At 42.2% G+C, this 26,358-nt stretch overlaps 1 protein-coding gene across 2 annotated transcripts in view; it reads left to right on the top strand.

Moving 5' to 3' along the window:
* Nucleotides 1-9,508: 9,508 nt before the first annotated feature.
* pax7a (paired box 7a) overlaps nt 9,509-26,358 on the top strand; it is a 46,873-nt gene continuing 30,023 nt past the window's right edge. The window contains exons 1-4 of one of the 2 annotated variants that reach the window (XM_056606737.1): nt 9,509-10,033; nt 10,980-11,215; nt 11,535-11,679; nt 12,029-12,157. In XM_056606737.1, the coding sequence (XP_056462712.1) occupies nt 9,949-10,033; nt 10,980-11,215; nt 11,535-11,679; nt 12,029-12,157 (595 nt within the window). In that variant the 5' untranslated portion in view covers nt 9,509-9,948. The remainder of the gene's footprint in view (nt 10,034-10,979; nt 11,216-11,534; nt 11,680-12,028; nt 12,158-26,358) is intronic. The other variant, XM_056606738.1, reaches the window with a different exon arrangement.

Raw genomic sequence — 26,358 nt, forward strand, 5'->3', positions numbered from 1 at the left:
CCCAAATATTTAAATATGGTTTCAATTAGTTTAGGCTTTGGTGCGGTTAGGATTTTTTGAAAGCAACGCATAATAGAAAATGATCAACCCAGAATATAGTTCACCCGCTCCAGCATCCCTAGGCACTAGATGGCGCTATTGTACCACTGTTTACCGAAGCAGGATTGTCTTCATTATCCATTGGCGAAGTTCAAATAGAGAATATTTTTTAGTAATAGTTGTTGTAAGTGTTGTACTTAAACAATGTGCTTGTTTCCATATCGGCATAGATCTTGTGTGTTCCCACACTGTTGCTGTCAGCTTGTTTCTTCCATGCTTAACATGGAATGCACTTTGTGGGGGCCCCCTTTACCTGTAGCTGTATATGTTGTGTAGGTACATCATTGATGGCGCCCAGTGGGAATCATCATGTAAATAGAAAATCATTAGTAAAATATTCCGATTATTCACATTGATGCCTGAGCAACACTGCCAGCATTTCCATTTTCTATTCTATTTATTTCCCCAAACATGATGACATGGTTTGTAAACCGCTGACCCTGGCTGAGGAGAAAACACTAATTTCCTGAAAGTGATCCTTGAATAGAGAGGTCACGACAACGCCTGATGTGGTCCAGGCCTGCTGGGAGCTCCCCCCCTCCCCCAGAACTCACCCATTCCCTTCACCCCACCCTATCTTGGAACATGGTGATTTCACACTCGTGTTGTGCAAAGCTTGTTTTTGCCGTGTGTGACAAACCCATGGTTTTGGATGCGAGGTCCCTACAAGCGCTCCGGATAGATGGGTCCTTGTTCTCGGGATATGGGCGTGTCCCTGTGTGACTGGGTTTCAGTCACATTTTTACATTTGGATGGAAATGTTGTTTTGCACTTATGTCATGTACTTTTGTTATATTATATTTTAGTTGAGATTTTTGTGTGATGAATAGCTGATATGCCTATTTTAGATAAAATAGCAAAGATTGACATATTTGCCATTGACATTCATTTATAAATCAAATATCACCTATCACAAATGCAAATAATACCAATAACACCTTATAACTTCTCGAGAAATTACTAGAAAAGTTTGTGAGTCTTAGAAAACAAAAGACATTTGCAATTTGCAAGGAGGCCAACAATCCATCAACAACAACAAATAAAAACAGTTAACTATGAGAAATGGAATTCCAGTATTATAGCGTCATTACTACTTCAACCACTTTACTGTGGAGAAATGGCAGGATGAATAGAGGCTATACACACTTAAGGGCCAGACAAAATGCATCTTACATGGCGAATCTGCAATGCATGATTATCTCAAGAGTGACATTGATTCTGGTTGTGGCTCTGTCTCTCGTGAGGACCCCATGCTCCTTTGGACACCAAGACAAGTTGTTCCTACCCTGATCGTCTGTGACAGCCCGGTTTAGAGACGCTCAGATGACCAGATAATGTACTGGATGAAAGCAAAAGATGCCCGTCTTAAGACCAGCACGTTATCCATTCAAAGTTTTAAGGTTCAGGCGTGCTAGACTTCTAGCTTATTCTTTAAACATAGAGATAGTAGTGTTGGCAGTTGTGTTATAAAACACACTGATATCACTGTCACAAGGTCAAAATGTTATATAAGTTCTGAAGTTCTGAAGTCTGCCCTTTCAAAATATTTTGCTAAATATTATTGAGCTTCTCACATACATTCTGGATTCATTGAGGTGCCTGCTTATTGTTTTCTCTATTTTGAGGAAAACCTTTCAAACAATCCACATGTTTTATTAATTTAGTTGCATGTCAAGTGGAGCCAATCGATTTTGGGCTCATTGTTATTGTTATGAATTTGTTTTTTCGAAAAACAAAACAGCTGCTAGTTTAATTATTTTAAAACTCTTTCAATATTGTAGAAATTATCTATGCATTCATATCTTTTGTTCCTAGAAATTAGAACAAGGATTTATCAAAAGTCAATCTACGTTTTTATTTATTTTTTACATTGCCACTATCACCAACACTCGATAATACGCCCACATTATTCATTCATTAGGCTGATGATGCTATCGGAAACCATCAACCCCTACACTGCATTGGCCCTTGACGTGTCCCTTGACCCTGCCTTGTTCTGTACCCTTTCTCTGAAACAAAATAAGTTCTGTTCAAAAGCCAGCTTTGCATTCTTCTAGAATGGACTATCTGAACTGTTGTCCTGGAGAGGGGCTAGCTGGCCCGTTATCTTGCCACTTCTTATGTCTCTCTACAAACGTGTGAAGAAATAATCTGAGTGTCATAAAGGAAAATATTTGATGCAGAGCCCCTGTTGAACTCACAGTGGAATAACAGTTGTTGTTTTTTTTATGTGAAGGTGTTTAAACCATCGTGTGGTGGTTTGGTTGGTTGTTTCTAAAACTACCAAGGAATAAGTTAACCCTGTGGCAAAATGTATTTCAGGCCTCCCCCACAGTCACCCTACTAAGGGACTTAGGGGTGTTCTGTGAGGGGGTCAAGAGAGGTTATTTTCCTGAAATGATCTTTCAGATGGTCCTGCTGAGACTAATTGTAGAAGCATGCAAAATGGCGGCACTACTTTTATCTTCATCCACAAAGTGACTTTTCTTCTTTGACATTTTTCTTGGCAGGATATGCCTTCCCGTAGAGCGGCTGATGAACAAACATAAAATAAACATAAATTAAGATATGCTCTTTGGATTAGAGGCATGCGTGGCTGTCTCCATCATAACATCTGTTTACTTTGTTGACAGCCACTAAAATGTTACAGCAGCATTCAATATGTAGGATAAACGTTGGTTGATATGATTCGGTTTTGCTGTTTTGTTTACTCATTCTCTATCTCACTGAAATATATGTTTATGTATTGTATGTTTTTATTTTCCCTAGAAACCCTTATAACATCAAGACAAATTGGAGTGTGGTAAAGTTGAGGCAATTTGTATTGTTCTTACTCATACGCATGACGATAGTAACGAAAGATAACATTCTAATAATTAAATTGGATGATTCAGAAATAAACTATTTTATTTAATTTCTACGCCAAGGTAACTCCTAATGCTAGCTTGGGAGCTATAGGCTACCTTAGCAGAGTTTCAACGCCCCAGTCAGTCTGGGAGGGTGTGTCAGAAGACAAGTGGATTTGGCATGCACATCAGAGCATGATATACCCCAGCATTCTGCTTCTATCACATGCCACACACCACACACAGTCAGAAGTTCACTCTCTCTCTCTCACACACACACACACACACACACACACACACACACACACACACACACACACACACACACACACACACACACACGCAAACGCACGCATGCTTGGGCGTGTTAGGTGGATTGTAACACTGGCTACTGTAATGAATGACTCCAGCTTTCCCTCCCAAATCCTTTTCAAATATGCATCTGTATCATGGTTTCTAATAAAGATTTGTTTTTGTATTGTTTCTGATTGTTTGATAAGTGCTTTAATAACATGGAAATTCATCTATTAAGTGAAAGGCTGCAGTTGTAACCAGAAGAATAGATGGCCAATGTGATACGGGAGTCCTACGAATAAACAGAACAAACTGACTCTTAGTACCCCTTTAAGCAATTCATTTAAGATTGAACAACTAATCAAGTAGGAGAACAAGTAAACAGAAATGTGTCTTGGAATACGGTAATGTGACATAAAATGTAATAAATCATGTTGTTCACAGGCTTTTATATGTCAGATCCATAGGTCGGTTTACTCAAATGCAGTCTCGTAAATAAGATGTGGCCAAAGGAACAGATGTGCGGACTGCCAGGCCTAGGGGAGATAATGGAGAAATACATTAGCGAAAGGAAGATTACGGCCTGTGTAGATGTGATGGTGCATGTGTCTGAAGACACTTATGCTAAACCCAAAAACATCATATCTCTATGACATCACATGCATTCGCTGCTTACACACACACACACACACACACACACACACACACACACACACACATACATATATATATATATATATATATATATATATATTTATACACACACACACAAACATGTTTACCATTCAAAACACTTGCGTTTCTTCAAAGCTGTGAAGCAAATCATCGAAGACACGAGATCAATGGCGGAATGGAAGTAAACGCAGCCGTTCTGCTACGGCTGCTTGTTCAGACGCACTGATTACCCAAGCTCTGTGTCTTTAATGCAATGGGGGTACTTAGCGCCTGAGTATAAGTAAGAGTGATTTTGTAGAAAGCGCCACCATTGTTAGGCTGGCGTGAGCGTCTAACGATAGAGGACAGGTGAGCTCTGCCTCTGGCCGATAAGGGTCTACTGGGAGACGTAGTCATGGAACAACCTGTTCACACTTAGCTGGTTTCTTTGCAACCAGGTAATGGAATCCATTGTAGCGCTGCCTTCAGTGTGGGGCACCCACTACCTGTTTTGGCAGGAATACTACAAAAACAACAACAAAGGAGAACATGGAGGATGTATTAGGCTCAGTGCCTTTTCCAGCCAGGTTGGACTCTGTGAATCAGAAACCAATATTTGGGTGCAATACAGGTCTCACCTGCTCAGGAATATCCAATGAGAAAGCTAGAAATGTGTGCACCTAAGTAAGGTGAATCAAATATATGCCCCTATCTGTTTGCCTGCAACAGGCTGGTCCCCTCGCAGGGTTCAGCATCCCTCCTCTTGTCGGTGTGTCAGGACCGACTCTGGTTCAGCCCACTGCCCTTTCCCCTGGCCTCTCCTGAGCTACAATCTCTGTTCTGTGTGCAGGTTTTTTCTTCCTCTTCCTCATTTCTCCAACACGAGCATGTAGCTGTGAGGGCCAGGTGAACCTGTTATTGAGGATATCTACAATTCACACTATAATAAGCTGTGACAGAACGTCAGCCCTGCCCCCCAGTCCCCCAACCCCCCAACCCCCACCTTCTGATTGCCTCCCACCCACCTGCAACCATCCTCCAGCTGTGACTCTTTGTGTGTGTGTGTGTGTGTGTGTGTGTGTGTGTGTGTGTGTGTGTGTGTGTGTGTGTGTGTGTGTGTGTGTGTGTGTGTGTGTGTGTGTGTGTGTGTGTGTGTGTGTGTGTATGACAGTGTGTGTGTGTGTTTGTGTGTGTGTGTGTGTGTGTGTGTGTGTGTGTGTGTGTGTGTGTGTGTGTGTGTGTGTGTGTGTGTGTGTGTGTGTGTGTGTGTGTGTGTATGACAGTGTGTGTGTGTGTTTGTGTGTGTGTGTGTGCGTGTGTGTGTGTGTGTGTGTATGTGTGCCTCTCCGTCTCTTTACAATCAGTTGTCCTGTTAATGCTGAGCCTAACAGGTGTGGCTGCAGGCCCATATAGCCTCCCCTTGTCTACCCACCCACTCCTCTTAAACCCCCGCTGGCCTCTCATTGTTCCTCCATCTCTCCTCCAGGTGTCTGGCTCTGGAACCGCTGCACAGTCCAGAGAGAGAGAGATCAGGAACGGTTGAGAGAGGAAGAATTATAGTGAGAGAGAGAATTTCTCCCCCTTTTTCTGTTTTTGGATTGCACACTTTACGATTTACACCTTGGACGGCGTTCTCTGATGCCGTGATGGCGTAGGGATGCAGACTCGTGGATGATGGACGTTTTGATATTTTAGGGTTACGGGCCATCCTGAACTATTTCTGAAACAGGTGAAGATCAGAATTTGTGCATTGAAAGAATAACATTGGCGAATTTCTAAGTGCAGAAAATGCATAATATTGTATTGATTGATAATAGTTGTCTTCTGAGCCTATAACAATAGGCATTAGCTTGGGCGGCACCCCACGATGTGATACCCCACACAGCTTTCCAACACAACATAACGTAACACAAGATAACACAAGATAACACGACATAACACAACACTACACAATACGGCACAACACAGCACAGCACAACAATACACAACACTATACAGCATCACACAACACAACGTAGCTCAACACAGCTCAACACAACACAACACAACACATTGGAGGGATATCTCCAACAATCTTCCCCTGTAATTAAAATCCTAGGGCAGGTCAAGCCGTCCGCCATGCCGCTGCGTACAGACAGCACGTTTTTTACGCTCTGCCTCAGCCTCCTGATAAAATAATTCCCATAAGGAAGCGATTACACATTCGGATAATTCCAAGCAGATGTGAACATGCTTCGGCAAGTTAACAAGATTCTGGTTGAAGTGTGGACGGCGTCGCTCTAGGAGCCAGGCGGGGCGGCCGAGGGCAGCGCCGACCTGGCTGCGAGGGTTTAGGTTTGGCAAGAGACAAAACACACACACTCACTCACTCACTCACTCACTCACTCACTCACTCACTCACTCACTCACTCACTCACTCACTCACTCACTCACTCACTCACTCACTCACTCACTCACTCACTCACTCACTCACTCTCTCCCTCTCTTTCTCTCTCTCTGCCACTCTATCTCTCTCTCTCTCTCACTCACTCATTCACTTACTCACTCACTCACTCACTCACTCACTCACTCACTCACTCACTCACTCACTCACTCACTCACTCACTCACTCACACTCTCTCTCTCTCTGTCTGTCTCTCTCTCTCTCTCTCTCTCTCTCTCTCTCTCTCTCTCTCTCTCTCTCTCTGCCGAGGACAAGATATTATACATCATTGCCTTGTCAGTCCTGCTCTGAACACTCCATCCTCCCAGTGGAGACGGAGCATAAGGAGTGAACTGGACGGCTAATTTCATTCTGATTACATTTTTCGGAGCTCATGTCATTCGGAGAGGTCACAAAATCCTCAGTTGGTTTTGAAGGTGAATAGCATTGCCATTGAGCAATCACGGTAATCCACTTTAAAACATCATTCAAAACTTTTGAACTTTGGCTTTAACACTCGAAAGTGGAGCCCCAGCATGAATGACTGAAAGTTTAACTCTAATATCCATAGGGGTCTTAGGATGGGTTGAACGCCCCCCTACGGGCACTGAATAATGAATATAGCCGGGGTCTGCGCTGACTGCTCAACATGGAGGTCAACACACGTTTTAAAGGACATAGATGGTCTGGTATATGCGCAGGATGAAGCTTACTGATCACCTTGCTCTGTGAGGAGTGGATCATTTTCCACCTATTGATTGCAGCTTAGGGGTGAAATCGGGCAGGTGCATAGTGTGGACATTGAATAGTACACCTTGTTTATTTGTTCCTAGTGTAGGGTTGGCAAAATTAGTATTATTATTTATTTTATTTTTATTTCGGGTTGCAAAATATAAAACATCCTGGAAGCTAGCACTTGAAAGTGTTATATTTCCAAAGTGGACCACAAAATGTGCGGTGCTCTTCATGGAAATTCTGAATGTTAATAATGCTTACAAGGCCTGCTTTTTTCTAAGCAAAGACCTTTTGCAGGTTAAATTTGATGATAACCGTTAAAACCTTTTGAGGTTTTAAATGATTTCATACTGTACTTTTCTTTTTGTTCTAGTTTTTTAGCATTTTAGCATGATTGGAGATTTTCTGTTTTATTTTCAGGGTAACTATTCAAAGTACATTTCATATGGGAAGCCTTTAAAATATTATTTATGTGTATCAGTGTGTATCAGTGTGTATCAGTGTTATCATTTCCAGATGATTATCTCATTGAAATGGGTGTTTTAGATATTTCTGATATGCCTACCCTAACCGAGGCTGTCACTATCAGAGCTGAAGAGAGACAGTAGCCTGGCCTCCCACTAGTGGGCACTTGTTTTTCTAAAAACTTTGGGGGAAGGAAGATAAAACGGTAGACCACACAAAACAACGTTTTTGGAATAAGTAGGTTTTGTGATTGAAAAAAATATTTGTCTTATTCATGTTTATTCTCAATTAACTAATTATTATCAATAATCATCATAATAATAAAAATAATAATTATTGTAATAATTGTGCATTTATTTGTTGTCCCAAGCAACCGACAATTCAGCCGTAGATCTACTGCAAACAACTATTTGACTTGCCTCAACATACCTGTGAGAGGATACTGTTTGATGGGTCTTGTAAATAGTGTTAGCCTACTTAATTAAATCTAGGCCCATAATTTATTAACTGGCTCATTTGACAGCGATCAACAGCCAATAGAAATCCACCGTGCGTAAAGCGTTTATTTGCTTGCCTTCGAATTATTTTCAATGTTGGCTACCTATGAAATATTAGTATTCGCCCTGTGAAAGAAGAGAGGGGCGACAGAGAAACAACAGAGGGGGGGAGAAGTGGGGCTGTGGGTGGGGAGGGGGGAGGGAGGGAATATGTATCAAAGGGCATGCTGGGCTTTTTCTAAGAGTTTTGAAACATATCTTTTGTTTGGATACCACATGATTGAATGATGCTTGACTTAATCCAATGCTCGTTGAGCCCTTCCAGGAGGCTGAGGCGCGCTCTTTGTGCGTTCTGTCCCATGTGAAGCAGACCAAAGCCGGGGAGCGAGGGTCAGGCCTGTTCGGCAGGGTATCGGGTCCTCCCCACCGGCACATCTACATGTGAAATCGCCATTTCACCCCTCCACACTCCCTAATTGTTGGTAAAATTATTTGTGAAATTGCCTTCCACCAGGAGTGTTTTCTACGGCGATTGTCACACAATGTTATATGCACGGCGGGCCCACAGAGTTGACACAAGAACCTCTTATTTTCTGCCATGTGTTCTCTATTCATGTGGAATTGTTGCAAGCTATATAATTACCTTAAAGCAATTACTTTGCAATGCAATGTGGACTACCCTGGTCGGAGGCAACCTGTTGTCGTCCATTGGAGGTAAACTAGTCTATTTGAAGTGATTTCGATGCGTACAGTTAGGCATCTTAATTTAAGGTCTGACGACCTGAAAGATATTTTAAATTAGGATTAGTCGCTTGTCTTTGTCATATTTGACTATATGCATACAAATTGAAAAGGCATTGTATATGTGTGATTTTTATACCAGGGTAAAGAAAAATATTGTTATTTTTATTATAACGTAAGTCATTATTTAATAATTACAATTAAATAGCTGTAATACACATGTGTTAGATTCACATCGATTATTAAGCAGCAGCCTAGACACCACATGTTTGCTGACATTCCCTATAATGAAATGATAATATCTATAATTACTTGGGGTATCTTTTTTATTTTAGTATGGCTGGCCTTTTGATCTGTTTAGTTAATGTTGACATCCAATAACAGAGTCATAGTTTCACATATACTTCTCATAACTAACCTCATATTGTATTACAGGAGTAGTCCTGGACTGGTTACTTGGGGGCATATTGAGAAAATAAATTAGTCAAAATACCTTTTCTATTACAAACAGCCCACAATAATAGCCTATACAAACTACAATAGTAGTTGGGAAGATTGTCTTTTACCTGCCTCCCATACCTTAAATGTCAAACGGGGTGTAGCATTCATGAATTGAAAATATAATTTGTTCTATAAATCCTTTTTTCGTTGTCTGATTGGTTAAACGGTGCTTGGCCAAAACCCCTCTCTTTCATCCATAAAAGAAACGCAGCGAGCCTATGAAATGGCTCCACTGTCTCCTCCTCCAACCTACACTAAAGTTGGCCACTTCAACTCCTTCCAACCGGCACGCAGGCTTTATCAAAACGACCCACCACAAAAGTGTACCGAGGAAAAGAATAAAACACACTTTTTACAAATTCGTTGATTTAGCGCAAGGTAGGCCTATACCGCCTTGATTTACAATAACTCCACACACACACACTCACACACACACGCGGCAAAAGAGTGTGTGGGGGGGGGTATTTTTAGCAATTTCCTCGCACAAGTGACGAGCATCGTTTCTCCGTGGAAGGGGTTTTATACACAAGTTTTTTGGAATTGGGATTCGAGCATAGAGCTGTTGAGCGTTGTTTACATCTGAAGAACCACTGTCTCTGCGATCGCAAGATTTCATTTTTTTTTGTTGGAATCCGGACCTCTGAGTGTGCGAGGTTCTTCCAGGCTGTGTTTGGTGTTGTGCTGAGGAGCTGGAATGGCTACTTTACCGGGAACTATGCCGCGCATGATGCGCCCTGCGCCGGGCCAGAACTATCCGCGCACCGGCTTCCCCCTGGAAGGTGAGATTTAGATCCTATCCCTATCCTATGTCAAAATATACTTAACTTAAACCGTATTGCTCAATCTATTCCCAGTTTACGGCTGGATCAACAGGGACACTGCATGTACAGCCTATTATAGTCTACAGCTATAGCCTATGTCCTTTGTTTTTTATATCTTTGTTTAAAATGTTTTACACTTTGACAAGAATAGCAACATATAATAATAACAAATTATAATTACTTGCAGCTACTTATTGTTTATGCATACGTAATGTCTGACTCTGAAGAGGGTTTATGTGTAGGCTCCATTAATATATTTTGAGCACGAAGTTAATTCCTTTACGCCGCCTTGTGATGCAAATAAATTGCTCAAATTAAAGTGTTTCAGATGGGTTACCGCCTGACGCTGAGACAGCAGGATGTCTGCACAAAACAGAGATTTTTATTTGCATGCATTTATGGAGGCAGTTTTCCCATTACAGCCAGTGCGTGCTCAAGTGCTTGAAACTAAGATGTACAAAGCCACGAAGCTCGCAAGTTGTACGAGCTCCAGGCTTTATTCGAGTGTCTCGTTGCTGGAAATGGCAATAATACACACAGCAAGGAGATAACTCGAAAGATCACGCCAATATTTGTACAGCATGACTAGGAATAATGGAGGCGGAGAGTGGCACGCTCTTTAACGTCTCTTGAATGTGGAATTGGATGCTGAAGTGCTCTTCGCCTCTGATACTGTCAGACAGAATTCATGTTGCACTTGGGCCTCTTTTTTTAAAATGCTTTAAGAAAATTATATGTTATCTTTCCACGTTGTTTCTCACACATTTTTACCTATTTTTACCCCTTACCTATAGTTTAGTTGTTCTATAGTAGTAATGTTATTCACTAAAATAAAGTGTCTATGTTGGGTATTATTACTGTTGCCAATTAAATAAGCGTGAGTGTGTTGTGTGTTGCGGTGCAGTATCAACTCCTCTGGGCCAGGGTCGCGTCAACCAGCTCGGCGGAGTGTTCATCAACGGGAGGCCACTGCCCAATCACATCCGACACAAGATAGTAGAGATGGCCCACCATGGAATCCGACCCTGTGTAATCTCGCGACAACTGAGAGTTTCTCACGGTTGCGTCTCCAAGATACTGTGCCGGTACCAGGAGACCGGTTCGATTCGTCCTGGGGCCATAGGCGGCAGCAAGCCCAGGGTGAGTGCAAGCCATGATGAATGAATGTGTTAAAAAAAAAAAAAAACGAAGGCTATGGCCAAATCGGCCGAGGTCCATCTCCACGGATCATGAGGCCAGTCGGCCCATGAGCCACGACTACCTGTGACATAAAGTTCATATCAGCACGTTGGCCTGCCATTTTTGAGGCTCTTGTTGCACCAAATAATCAACAATAACGTGAAATAATACAGGGCTTCTGATTAAATCGGCCTCTTCCTTCTCTATTTTAATTCTTTCTCTCTTTTGTTTATTTGATTTATTTACTTTTCCCAATTCTTCAACGTTGAACTCCGTAAAGCAAGTGGCAACTCCCGACGTGGAGAAGAGGATCGAGGAGTACAAGCGGGAGAACCCCGGCATGTTCAGCTGGGAGATCCGAGACAAGCTGCTGAAGGACGGGGTGTGCGACAGAAGCACTGTTCCTTCAGGTGAGGCATCTTCTGGTAAGCACACTTTCCTTTATTACCGACGTTGAACAACACATTGGTGGTGTTTACGTGCACATTGTACACGTCAGTGGTAGTAGTACATGTGGATACCATCAATCTATTTGGCCAACATAAAAACTACACAAATCTATTATTGTTTGTATTCTGACCGTTGCTTGGTGGTAATTTGACCCAGGTGACCTATTTCCCTGCAAAAGTCAACATTTTGTTCAGTTATTCATTCTGAAACTTGTACGAATGACACCGACTGTATTTCCTGCCAAAGTCAACATGAAGTGCACCATCTGACCTGATGTTAGTTAGATTTGGGCCTAATCACCCGTTTACTTTTTGTTGCCATTAGTGAGCTCCATCAGCCGCGTGTTGAGGGCCCGGTTTGGCAAAAAAGATGACGAGGATGATTGTGATAAGAAGGATGAAGATGGGGAAAAGAAAACAAAGCATAGCATCGATGGCATCCTGGGTGATAAAGGTAGGCTAAATTAATAACACAGGTTAAAGTCGCCATGCTTCTATCAGCGTTAGATTGTGGGGCCTCAAATGATAGATTATTAGGCCTATTGTTATTATTATTTTAATATTGTAATTTTCTATGGTACACTTGAATTGTTTGTTTATTAAACATCAACCGTAATAATAATAGAAAAAAATATATTAAAAAAATATATGTATAATGTAAACAATAATAAAATAATAATACTGGCCGTTATATATGTTAACATTGTAAAACATTTGGTAATCGAGATTAAAATAAAATAACTAAAGAGACGGGGATGTTCTTGCACCAGTGAATTTAATCTGCTCCCAACTTCGAACCAACAGTTCAGTTGCTCAATTATTTATGAGCGCCTTGGCAGAAGGTATTTAGCTGCGGAAAATTAATTTGTGCAACAAATTCCCCCTTTCGCTCGTTTAGCGATCACTAAACGACAGCTGACAGTTGACCCATTTCACAATAGATGTCATTTAGTGGCCCATCACGACCCGTCTGCGATAGCAGAGCGCTACATTCAACTCTTCCTTTGCCCAAATCAAACATCCGCCTAGGACCATGGAGAGTGGAAACTTTGGGATACAGAACATGAACTTAAACTAATATTGTATTCATATTAGGATCATATCCGTGTAAGCTCTTTCGAGTAGGCCTAGCCTAGGTCCTTTTAATGATTTAATGATGTGCAGACAATAATGGACAAACTATAGGCTACCCAAAGCCTGTGAAACTTCTTCAGACCTGATGGATGCGTGTGTGTTTCTATAGGATTTCTATAGGATATTTTCTATATAGCTGCGATGGCAAATACTGGAAAGATTATCTATTATTTTGTAAATATACATAAGGAATTTGCTCAACGGCCAAGTAAATATTAAATTATACGATTCATTATCGAATAAGGCATAATATGGGGCTGGTAAATACTTCTCTCATATTTTATAATTAATTGATGGATTAGAAAAGTTTGACCAATGTGCACTTGAACAAGCATGCATCCAGTTTCTCTGTGGCGGTGGTCGTTTTGCGGTCATTTCTTCCAGACATATTTTCTATGAATTGATGGTCTAACTTTTGGCAGATTGGAATCATATCGGGGTAGCCCTACACGTCATGTTGTGGTCGGATGAGATTGAACCGAAAGGAGTGACTTCTGAGCATCACTTGATTACAGAGATCGATGAGTGATGGCTTCTATGTTTTTTTCTTTTTGTTTGTGTTTAAAATACTAAATAATTGCTTTCCCTGAAAAAGATCCATCCCCTACCGTAATGCAGTTCTAAAGCTACCAGCATCCCGAATGGCATTTAATAATAATATTAATACTTATTATAGTAAGTAGTGGAAACGATGTTTGCTGAATAGGGGGCTGTGTTCGTGCAGGGTGTAATAGCTCGCAGGCATGGTAAGAAATGGTAAGAAATGTATTTATCCCCAATCAGCCCTCACTCCCCGGGTCTGAAGCGCAGTCCTGACGCGAGGGGCTTTAAGCGCAGATTAAACGGAGCCTTTTATTTCTCTACTTTCATCTCACCGCTGAGCTCGCTGCTCGCCTGGGGCCAACAATTCAGGAGATTGTTGCTTTACTTATCCAGATTTGACGGGACTCGTTTTATTTATCCAGCCTATTTGTTTATGCCTACATGTATTATTATGAATAGGCCTATATATTTTTTTTTTGGTTAAATAGCATTCTTTTTTTTCTTCTAGGACTAACCTTAATAAGGCTTTATAAACCATGTTAGCATTAAAAGGCCAAAAATAGGTGGGTTTTAAATAGTAGGGCTATGCCCTGAGTGGCATTCCACATGTAATGCATTTAACTAAACTCAACAAAACGCATGGGCCTATCCCTTTTTCGCATGAGCTATTTATGAAGCGCCCTTAACTTGGCGCCTCCTTCGCTTGTGGTGATGCAGATGTGCGGGTTCTGAACACACAATAATCATAATAATCATAATAATCACAATAACAGGCCAAAACATCCATTAGAGAGAAAGGGTTTCAATGTGAGAAAAATCTACGAGAGATAATGTGGTCTGCGCTCAGAGAGAAAAGATGGATGTGCGCTCGGAGACCTGAATCAACAGAGTCATGCGAGTTGGCGACAGGCGACGGCCACTTCAGCAAATCGTCGGCTTACCTCTGGGTTCTCCATCTAATCAAACAGAGGCCAGGCGGGCTTTCTGCGCATTGGGGAGGGATGATGAGAGAGCGGGCGCGACACAATCCAAAGCTCCAGGTCGGGTTCCTTGTGCACGTTCAATTAAATGACCACGCAAGTCGATCGCAATTCAACGTTTTTTTTCTTTCTTTCCCCAAGACAAGGGTAATAGCCTAAGTTATATGTTAACGAGAATTTGGAGGGAAATATAGTCCGCGATATGCATAAAATGTTCGCCCAAAACACGTGCGCATGCGTGTACGTGCGTGCGCGCGTTTGGTGAGGCCAGACATATATAATGTCGCTATATTTTGGGTCTAAAGCTGCAGCTGAATGAGAAGGACAGGGGAATGAAGCGGGGGGACCACTTCAAACAAATCCATCTGGAATACTGTGTGAGAGAGATTTAGTGAAAGTATGGGGAAGTTATTTAGCTATTAATAACGTTTCTCCTCAGGCATTGAGAGTGACTCCATCTGCACTTTCTCGCAGCTATTTGGCGGCTGGAAATTGAAGGAGACCCAAATGTTGGGCAGAGATAACATACCCATCATAGCCTAGACCCTGCGCTGTGCTTCACTGCATTAAACTCGGATTAACCTCCCCTGTCCCCGAAGCCACTCAAGCCACATTTCACTGGAATTTACATCGCTAGGCCTACAGTTCTTACGAGGAGGGCAGCTGAATGGAAGGATATTATCGATGAGTAATTGATATTATTATGATATAAAGAATAAAAATAACACCAATAATAATAACGATTATAGGCAAATAAATAGGGAAAAAAAAATATTACAAATAATAATAACAATTGTACTAATAATAATAATTATATTATTATTATTTACATTATTATATTATTGTACTACTACTAATACTACTATTTATACTAATAATAATACAAATAATAATAGGCACCATAATAGTATAAAAATAATAATATTGGCTAATAATCAGAATAGGTATTGTGATGATGGTTATTATTATATGAATAATAACAATATAAACTAGTAACATGAAGGCCTATATTAGACCATGTATTATTGGGCCCATCAATTATTATAAATGTAAGTGTCAGCTGTATTATCATTAGTTTAATAATCATAAAACAATATTATCTGTTTATCTTTGTTAAGGATTTCACGCAAAACGATGATATGCTTTAGGACACTAACATCCATTATTCCGTCCCATAAAACAAAAACCACTAACGCCTAAATAATTTCCTCGACAGCAGCAGAGTCGATCGGGTTTAAAGGTGAACCGTTGTGAGGCTCGCGCTGAATAACACCTTCAAAACTAGTCGTGAAAGGATATTTTCTGTTTTTCGTTTACCCCGAAACAATTGTGATTTATTTGCCTTGTCATATGCTTTTGCACCCTTCCGTTTTGATTGTAATGAACAGTGGCAGGACGACATGGCAACTGTCAGAGGGACGATTTATGAGTGGCCTACCCCCCTCACCACTGCACGAGCAGCAGCGGTGACAAGTCCAACAAGCCAATTATCTCGGCAGCGCTTAGATGCCAATTAACTCCTTTATTTATCTTAAGACAGAGGCTGAATGGATGGGGAGAGGGACGACTCCAACGTTATGTATGGGAAATTGGGTAGCGGACTCTGGTCTATCACATATAGGCCTACATCTAAATGAAAAAATAATGGTACTTATAATAGTCATTATACTAAACGTAGGCCTATTTGTGGTTGGAAGACGTTCCGTCCAACCATCCCGCTCCTTATGATTGTTTGTATAGTTTTGGATAAGATTGATAATAATTGCATTCTTCACAGGAACAAGGCGCTGTTGTTTCTACTAATGTTCCATATACAATGCAATTGAGACCATAAGACGTCGAAGTATCGCGGGAACAAAAGTTGACATGTGATTTGAAATAATGTAGGCTTTGCTAACCTCTTAACTTCAATCTAGAACAGACGGCTGGTTAGCGGCCTCAAAGCATGCGAAACCCATTAAGGAGGGCTGTGTTGCCCTGCAGGTATCCTGTGTTTAATGTTTCAATATAGGCCTACGAGATTTTGCTCCCACTTTTTATAGCGCTATTTTTGTAGCTTATAAGGTAAGCCAGAGATTGCTATATGCTATATTGAAAAAGCTGGGCCTACCTATTCACATGAAATTCAGATTCATGGAAGAGATATTTTCAATTCTCAGCCCGAACCTCCAAACACATACTCAGACCTCTTTTCTTACTTTCTTTCTTTCTTTCTTTCTTTCTTTCTTTCTTTCTTTCTTTCTTTCTTTCTTTCTTTCTTTCTTTCTTTCTTTCTTTCTTTCTTTCTTTCTTTCTTTCTTTCTTTCTTTCTTTCTTTCTTTCTTTCTTTCTTTCTTTCTTTCTTTCTTTCTTTCTTTCTTTCTTTCTTTCTTTCTTTCTTTCTTTCTTTCTTTCTTTCTTTTCTGACATTCGATATTCATATTTATTATTATTATTATTATTATTATTATTATTATTATTATTATTATTATTATTATTATTATTATCATGTATTTTATAATCGGATTATATTTATGTATCATGCGGTCAAGGTTTAAATACAATTATAATATTTTTTTTTTATCGATTTATAAATTATTGGTGCATGTTTTATTATTATAAATATGACTAATCATTTTACCGATAATATTGCTCCGCCAAACATTAAGGTAAGAACCGTCAACACGTGCATAATAACTATGACGGCGACGTGTTAAATCGAGTGGAAGAATGTGAACTAGGCTGGCAGGAATCATGTGGTCCACGAGAGTCCGAGACCCCTCTGAGCCTGACTCGGAAATCATAACCTCAGCAGCTTTTCCTTCTCTGAAAGCGGCTCGTTGAACTTGTCAGATTTAATTAGGGCGGTAAAACGCGCAAGTGCATCGGCGGGAAACAGTAGGCGCCTTGGTCCGGGCCAATAAGGCCTTCGAGTCTGCTTGAATTTGTCGGGGGGATGAGGAGCGTTGGTTTGACGGTGAAGTTGAAGTTGAATTGGACCGCTGTGGGCTTTTATTTCTCTGGAAGCTTTTTTTTCCGCTATTACTTCAATTATGGCCATCCAGTGGCCTGCACAGGGCAGCCCGTTTGGACGGAGTCCTTGTTTTAATGAGGAATGGAATTAATTGGAGCAGACAAAGTCTTTTAAGTTCGGTGATTTTTTTCCTCGAAATGGTTTAAAGGTGGATTACTGGCTTAGAGCCACTCCTACATTTCTCTGCGTGGTAATACTTTTAACTGAGTGTCCAACAGGTGTCAATCGAGTTTCAATTTCAAATATACGTTGATTTAATTAGTTTCAATGTATGTATAATCTTAAAATTTGAAACAAATGTAAAAAGTCATAATTCCTAGAAACAAAATACACATAAGAGCTCATACCCAAAGATGATGTAAAGTTACTAAATATTTATATTTGAATCATATGATGAATTCCTCTTTCCAGGAGGATAAAAAAACACTAAATTTTTTAAAATTCCCTCTTTTAAAGAAACTATTTTCTTTATTTTTTTATGGTATGCTTTCTTCCTTGTGCTGGTCCAAAACAGCCCTGTGATGTCTGACAGCCTACTCTTGCCATTGTTAGACAAACAGCCTGTAGAAAAAGAAGAGAGAAAGCAGAGGGCGGAGAAAGGAGTCTTTTGTTATCTGCTGTCCTGAGACCCAGCGGCACAGCCCGCCATTCAGCCCACTTGATGAACTCCTCCAAAAGTTTATTAAGGGGCAGAAAACAATACAAACTAAAGCCTTTGGGTGCCCTGGCAGACAGTTTATAAACTAGAAGCCATTGTGCCTCAAAGGCAGATGCATGAATACTTTTCAATGGGGCCTTCAAACTGACACGATGGGGCTGGACAGCAGAGGGTTATAAAGGAGAGGGCGCTTCTGCTGCAGCTCAGATCTCTGCCTTTTTCTGCATTAATGTACATCTGCAATGGGGCGTGTGTGTGTGTGTGTGTGTGTGTGTGTGTGTGTGTGTGTGTGTGTGTGTGTGTGTGTGTGTGTGTGTGTGTGTGTGTGTGTGTGTGTGTGTGTGTGTGTGTGTGTGTGTGTGTGTGTGTGTGTGTGTGTGGGGGGGTTTTTGTGCGTGCGTGTGGGGGCGTGTGTGTGTGTGTGTGTGTGTGTGTGTGTGTGTGTGTGTGTGTGTGTGTGTGTGTGTGTGTGCATGTGTGTGTGTGGTTGCGTGTGTGTGTGTGTGTGTGTGTGTGTGTGTGTGTGTGTGTGTGTGTGTGTGTGTGTGTGTGTGTTGTCTTCTTGGGTTTTACATCAAACTCATTTTATCTCCCGTTAACCTATATAGATAGATCTATATCTCTATAGATCTATGCAGCCATCTGAAATATATCCCTAGCCTCATGCAAATATATATGCATTGTTACTTTTCATAAAGTATATTGTTAGTTATTGTAAATGAAGAAAGTCAAGCAGTATCTAGCTGAAAACCAAATTAGTTTGTTTAAACTGGTTGTGTCTTAAGGTGTATTAACGAGCTATAATACTCTTTTTCATTTTGTTAAATAAGTACACAAAAGCGTCATCATGATCAAGGTTTAAGAAAACTGGCCTTTTCTGTTTATTGACTCCAATTGACTTCATAAAAGCTTTCTATTCTTTCAACTTTATAAGGGCATTGCAGAATTTTAATGTGGGACTTAGTATGCACCGTGTTTATTTAATGGTATAATATATTATGCACTCTGCACCCAAGAAAATACTCTACTCCTCCTTTTTTAAGAAACATCGTAATATTTACCCTTTTATATCTCTCTCTCTCTCTCTCTCTCTCTCTCTCTCTCTCTCCCTCTCTCTCTCTCTCTCTCTCTCTCTCTCTCTCTCTCTCTCTCTCTCTCTCTCTCTCTCTCTCTCTCTCTCTCTCTCTCTCTCTCTCTCTCGTGTGTGCTCATAGTCTCTGGCTCTGTGCCTCCCAACATCAGAGGGAGACCAGTGATTTGTGACCCCAGCAGCCCACACTTAATCTCGCTAAAGAGGGGGAGCATCCAGGTTTTTTTTTTCTCTCTGCATCTCGACGGGCCCCCAAATGGACCAAGCCTGCTCTGGCAGGTGTCAACATTAGCAACACAATTGGCCCTCAGTCCAGCGCTCCGTACCCCTAGCGCGACACTGAACCCAAACTATTCGAGGCGGGCTGAAAAGAGAGCACATAATGGGGGAGCGAGGATGGGTGGAGAGGAGGGGGAGGACAAGGGAGAGATTACACTCTCAGACAGCTATTAGCAGGGATGAGGCTTTTCTAAACAAACAGAGAAAAAAAAGAAAAAAAGAGCCAAGACGATCAATAATGTGTTAGTTTACCAAGTGGAGTCATCATCGAGGCTTTGCACTACTTATTCTCTATTCCACTGGGGTTTTTGTTTTGTTCAACTCCTCCGTCCTAGATTTGGACAATATTGGCAATCCAATTTACTCTGAGCGGCCCTTGGAGGCCACCGTTCCTTATTTTCTGGCCTGCCCTCTCTTGGTGCTGCTGGATGCTGCAGCTTCTTTCGGGCAGCTCATCGGTAGACGTAGTAATGGATCCTAGTTGGTGGGTAATACGTCCCCCTGCTAGTGGACAATCTGTGAGCTGTCCAGGGGGATGACAGTAGCCTCACAGGCCCCTCTGGGACGAGGTACTTCCTCTGCCTCCATTAGACGGGAGATCTGCTGTGAGCAGGGCAGAGCGAGAGCAGGGGAAATGGAAAGGGAATGAGTTGACGCGTGGACTCTGGCTCCTCTTGAGTGGCTATCTGTCTTGACAAGAGAGACAATGTTTTTTTCAAAAGGCCATTTATTAACCTTTCACTGGTGAACCGGAGACATCCCGCTTCCCGAGTCCTATAGGATAAATCAAACAGAGACCAACACGTATTTGAATGCAATAAAAAATGAGGGTTGATTTAAGTGTAAAAGGTGGAACACATTTCAGTGTATTTACGTTAGCATCAGCCCTCATTAGCAGTAAGCTTACCCTAATACCTCCACCAACAATGGTAGCTACTGTTAAAGTAGGCCTACCACTGAAGGGGCAAGCTCGCAATACATCATTATTTGGATCTTGGTCCTTGCATTTCTTGATAATGGAAAAAATATTATAGTTTGAACCACCCCAGAGAACAGAGAGTATTGATTCACATAATAATACAAACATTGGCCCTGGTCTAGGAAAAGCCTTTCCAAGTAGCTTAAAATTGTCAACGGCCCATCTACATACATGGATCACTGTTTAAAGAATTAGGTAGTTTTAATATGAAAAGACCTTGGAGAGCCAAGAAAACACTTTTCTTTACCACTTTGATTTTCAGCTGAATCAAATCTACCAGCAGACACAATGTATGGTCTTATTGGACCAACCACCTGTCTCTGAGTGCACCACACTGTTTGTGTCTCGCTGGCAATATTGTTATTATTATATATCCATCCCAACATATCGTTGTTGCTTTAAAAAAAGATGACATAATAAAATAAATCTTAAAATCCAGGATGCGTACTGCCTTTTCATACTTTCCATAGTATTTAGATGTTATGGGCAGAACCCCGATTTCCATTTTCCTGCGCATTTCACACAACGTTAAATTATTCCAATTGAATTCCACGCCTTTCCCGCATAATCTGTGAAAAATATCAAGATGGACAGTGTAATAAATGAAACCTTTGGCATAAGCAGATCCTTTTTTTGTGGCGATTAAACCATTGTTATTCTGACAAACAGTCAAATTGAGAGGCGCATAGATGAGGATACAGTACTGCAGGGTTTCATTATTCCCATGTTAAATTGTTTAATTATTGAGCCGGTCACATCCACCAAATTTATTGAAAAACTTTGTTCCTTTCAATTGGCCTTGCCAGCTAGGGCTGTCAGCGGCTGACAGTGAGCATAAAGCACGCCACTGTGCAGCGCTACGCCAACGTACTGGTAACCATGGCGCAGCGTTAGAAAAGACAAAAAAAAGCATTTCTTGCTAATTTTATTACAATACAGGAATGGCCCACATAATGTGCAACAGTAATTACGTTTTGCACAGTGTGCCAGCGATGAATGAAAGACATTGACCATGGTCTGATAGTTAAAAAATCGCCATTAGCCTATGCTACTTAGGGCCAGAACATTTCGCATTTTATGCTCGTAATCGGCCACACCACTGAAATCTTAATTTGTTTTAATTGTTCATATTTATTTTACAGCCATTACGATAATAAACACGTTCGCTAAGTGTTGCGAATCGGAACTGGGTTTTACCCCGACAAGTTAAAATGTAGAAGTGGTTGTCGTCTAAACATTGGGGTGGAGCCGTTTGTCCGAACGGGCATATTAACAAACTTCAAATGTTGTCCTCTATTTTGAACTAATGGGCTTATGTGTGCTTCCTCAGTCATTCTCTCCCTGGGGAACGTGTACACTGGCCACAATAAGCCCTTCTGTGATACTGTAACCCCACAATATGGAGGGGAATCACAAATGGAGGCACTGAGCTGCCGCGCTCCACTCTTGTCCCCTCGTAGTTATTAATCAGCACAACTAGACACGTTTAGGCCCTTTCTCTTCGGCTGTAGGAATTCATTTTTTTTGGTAGGGATCCACATTCATCCATGGAGTTTTATATAATGAACACTGTTAGCCTACTTATTCCAGGATTTCCTCAAGGTTCAGAGAATTATTGAACGGTGTTCTCTTCGATTTCATATATTTACAGTATGCGATACATTTATTGATGCATCCCAGTGCTGCATCAATTACGTTTTGCGGCTTGGGGTTTGGGAGTTTTGAGCTGTGGAACTTTCCTTCCACTTCGTATCACACAAACTTACTCCTTGATGTTTTCCAGCAAGCATTGTCCAGAAAATTAGAAAACTTCCCTTGGGCGCAGAAAAATGTCCGCTGTGCATTCCTATACTGTGCCCAGTAATCTCTCTTTGGCTTTGTTGGGCCAATGATTTGTTCCTCCAGGAGACCTCATAGCTCATCGCCCTGAGACGTTACCGCCTGATTTCCTGCATAGGTTTTAGAGCTCAAAATGGTCGGGGAGTTGGGGGCTGCAGTGGGTGGGGGGGCTATGGCTTTAGACCCCCACCTCCCTCCCCACCCATGGGCTTTCCTCTTACTTTCTTGCACTCTGTTAATTTCATTACCTTTTTTTTTTACTGTGACCTCAATTAGCAAAGACTGTCGTGCCCAGAGAGTCACAGTCTCTCTCTCTCTCTCTCTCTCTCTCTCTCTCTCTCTCTCTCTCTCTCTCTCTCTCTCTCTCTCTCTCTCTCTCTCTCTCTCTCTCTCTCTCTCTCTCTCTCTCTCTCTCTCTGACAGCAGAGGCCTGGACGCAAAGCCGCTACTTAGCAAATAAGCGAGAGGTGGTGGAAGCCGCAGTAACAAGGCGCACATTTTGTTTCCCCCTTATTGTCTTCTTTGGTTGTTTTTCAGTTTCTTCCCTCTGGGATCATGTGTTGCTCCGAGTCCTGTAATCTGGCTTTTGTTTTCACAAAGGTTCCACGGCGAAAATGGATTAGGGTCACTACTACGTTTCGAAAATACATTTTAAGAGGTTTCTGCTGTGTAAGTGACGGCGACCGGCCTACAAGGACTGTGGAATCTGTCTTTTAATACCAGATCTCAGTGGGAGCAGGGCAATGGAAAAAAAAGAACTGTCAGGCTGAAACTGGAAAACAACCACCGAAGCATTGACAACAGCAGTGTGTTGGGCGTGTGTGTGTGTGGCGGAAAAGGGGGGCAACATGCGAAATGGATTTAGGAAAAAAAACAAATCAAACAATAATGTCGTGCGTAATATCGTAGTTCCACTCAGCGTTGTATTAAAGTAGAGGGATCCCAGCCCTTCTGAGGGGTCCCCTCGGAGCTCCCGCTCCCAGGGCCGAGTAGAGGCATGGGGAGTCAATATGTCAGTGTTTACGGATGCCCTGCGGAGCCGCACTGGGCTGTCAGGGGCCTATTCATGCTCTAATGGCCCCCCGAGGAGTCTGTCTCTGGGAGCTGAAAAGGGGCCCGGGAGGCCCCGAGGACTCCCCGTCGTGGAAGGTGAGCATGCGCTGCTCATGGACGCGCCGTGCCTTCATCCACATGACAAGAGCCATAAAAGAGCATCGCCTTTTTTTTTTCTCTCTCTCTCTCTCTCTCTCTCTCTCTCTCTCTCTCTCTCTCTCTCTCTCTCTCTCTCTCTCTCTCTATCTCTCTCTCTCTCTCTCTATCTCTCTCTCTCTCTCTCTCTCTCTCCAACGCTTCTCCCTCTCTGTCATCTCCTCTTTCTCTTACCCACAAGCCCTCTGCCCCCCCTTCTCCCCCGATCCTTTATTTTCTCCCCACCTCTATGAAAGAAATCGGGGGGCTAATTGTTTGTTGTGAGAGCCAAAGATTATAGAACCTCCCATCTCTCTCTCTCTCTCTCTCTCTCTCTCTCTCTCTCTCTCTCTCTCTCTCTCTCTCTCTCCCCTCTCCCCCCCTCTCTCTCTCTCTCTCTCTCTCTCTCTCTCTCTCTCTCTCTCCCCTCTCTCTCTCTCTCTCTCTCTCTCTCTCTCTCTCTCTCTCTCTCTCTCTCTCTCTCTCTCTCTCTCTCTCTCTCTCTCTCTCTCTCTCTCTCTCTCCTATCCCTCTGCCTTTCTATCTTTTTTTTCTTTTCTCGCTCTCTCTTGTTTCCTACAAAGAATGCCGGCCCATCTCTGGGACAAGGGGAGCGATGTGATGGAGGTTTTCTTTTTGTGTGCGCCCGTCCTGTGTGAGCGGTACTCTGACATTGACAATGAGACAAGGTTGTGCATTTAGTGGCCGAGGCATAATGAGAATCCATGTGCGGTTTTAAGACTGAATCGTGCTGGTGTTTTGGGAAATATTTTTTTGTTTTGTTCTTAAAATGTGGGCCGATACAATGATACTAGGTTGAATCCCGATGCTAAACCTATTTCTCTAAGGTAACTATTAGTTTCGGACACTTGCCCTTGGCCTTTGCCACCAGCAGGCGGTTGTAATTGAAACAAACGTACTCCGATGGAAATTCTGGTAAAAGGTGAAAGATAAATTATAATCTGATTTTATTTCAGATATGTAATCCATTTGAATAACTGTATTCAAATTCTATTTTGGCTAAATGTCAAATATTCCATTATTGAAGGTCACTGATGACGGATATCATCTTGTTACCATGACTATATCGGCTATAGCATGTCTATAATACTTTTCACTTGACTTGGCTGTATACACGCACACCATTTGTTGCTTCATATGTGTTGTGAGTTGACTTTCCATAACAATGTGTATGTTATGCAAAAAATGTTGCTCGTCCTAAAGTTTTGTTCTCGCTTTCACTTGAGGGGTTTGAGATTGTTTTTGTTGGTTGTCCCTTTAAAGCATTGTAGTTATCACCGTGGTCTATCTTGTATTCACACGCGGCTCTCCTATCTCAGATGCATCCTTTAGCGGAGCGCTTTGAATCCCGTGGCCCCCTTTAACTTGGCAACCCCTTTGGGATACACAGGCGAGTGCATTCAACAGAGATGCCTGCTCCATTCTCCCCAAAATGCAAATGAGGAAGTTGTTAGTTATTTGATGTCCCCTTCCCCCCTCCGCCCCTCCTTAGACCCCCATCTTCCCGCCCACAACCCCCAGCCCCCCTAGCCCCCCACCCACCCGCTCTCTCCCTCTGTGAAGCATCCCTCCACTCCAGCGCTGGTTGCTTCAATCACAGGCAGCCAGTCCCGGGGACAGTGCAGGCTGTTTAAATGCAGGCCTGGAGCAGGGGGTGCGCAGCGCGGAGACAGATGCATGTCACAGATAGCAGATCCCATCTCCGGCGGATGGCTCTTATCACGGAGGGCCCTGTTTGCATAATTAGGCTCCTTTTGATATTCACCCCCTCTGAGTGACAAAAAGTATAATTGCAATATTGGCGACAACAAAAGGGTGGCACAAATATAAACAAGCAAACATAAATAGGGAGGAAAAAAAGATGCAGTGTTATTTTTGTCCCGTGGTGCGGAGGGCGGGTGTTTGTATGTGTGTGCGTGTGTGTGTGTGTGTGTGTGTGTGTTGGGGTGGGAAGCAGTTTTGTACTAAATCTGCTGTCAGTCACAGTCAACTGGTGTGAGTTGGTGCTTAGCGGCTGGTCCCGGGTAGAGTTGGAGTCTGAGGCTTGATTGTAATTATGCTGGAACTAATATGCTTTTCAAAATGAGCCATTATGAGCTAATGCTGCAGTGCCAAAGCCCTGTCTGTTTTTGTCTTTCTGTCTCGGGTTGTTTGCAAAGGTGTGCATGATATCAAGGCCATATGGGTTAGGATAGGAAAATCAGCCCGTTTTGGTGTGTGCGAGTGTGTGTGTGCGTGTGTGTGTGTGTGTGTGTGTGTGTGTGTGTGTGTGTGTGTGTGTGTGTGTGTGTGTGTGTGTGTGTGTGTGTGTGTGTGTGTGTGTGTGTGTGTGTGTGTGTTGGATGTTGTTAAGTAACAGGTAAGCTAAGCGATTAGCGGTCCACAATCAACCTCCTATGCACACACACAAACACACACACGCACACACGGACATACACACACACGCACACACATTGACACACACATACACGCTCACACACAAACACAGAAGCTTCTTGATTTCCATGCTTCTCCATGCTACTGTGTTTCAATGTATATATAGGAGTTTAATTTCCAAGAGAGGCATGTATATTGGGTTTCCTGTATGATCACAATACATCCCAATCAGGTTTTGGCATTACGTACAGGTTAGTGTATGAAATGCAGCTGAAATGGTAATCACTGTAATGAATTGGCAGCCTAACAACAAATCCTGCATGCATGAAGAAGGTACAGAGGAAGAAATGGCATGTAAACAGGTTGCCCGTGTCAGACGCTCTCTAAACGCTGTTATTCGAGTGGACAGCTTCAGTGTGTTTGGGTGTAAGGAAGGAGGGCTTCTCCAGGGAGGGAACGGGGGTATGGGTGGTGGTGGTGGTGGTCTGGGGAGTCCAGGGGCTCTGTGAGGGAGAACCCAGGGGCAGGAGGAGGAGGAGAGGGAGGAGGCACTTG

This window comes from Gadus chalcogrammus, chromosome 13, assembly GCF_026213295.1.
Source record: "Gadus chalcogrammus isolate NIFS_2021 chromosome 13, NIFS_Gcha_1.0, whole genome shotgun sequence".
NCBI lineage: Eukaryota > Metazoa > Chordata > Actinopteri > Gadiformes > Gadidae > Gadus > Gadus chalcogrammus.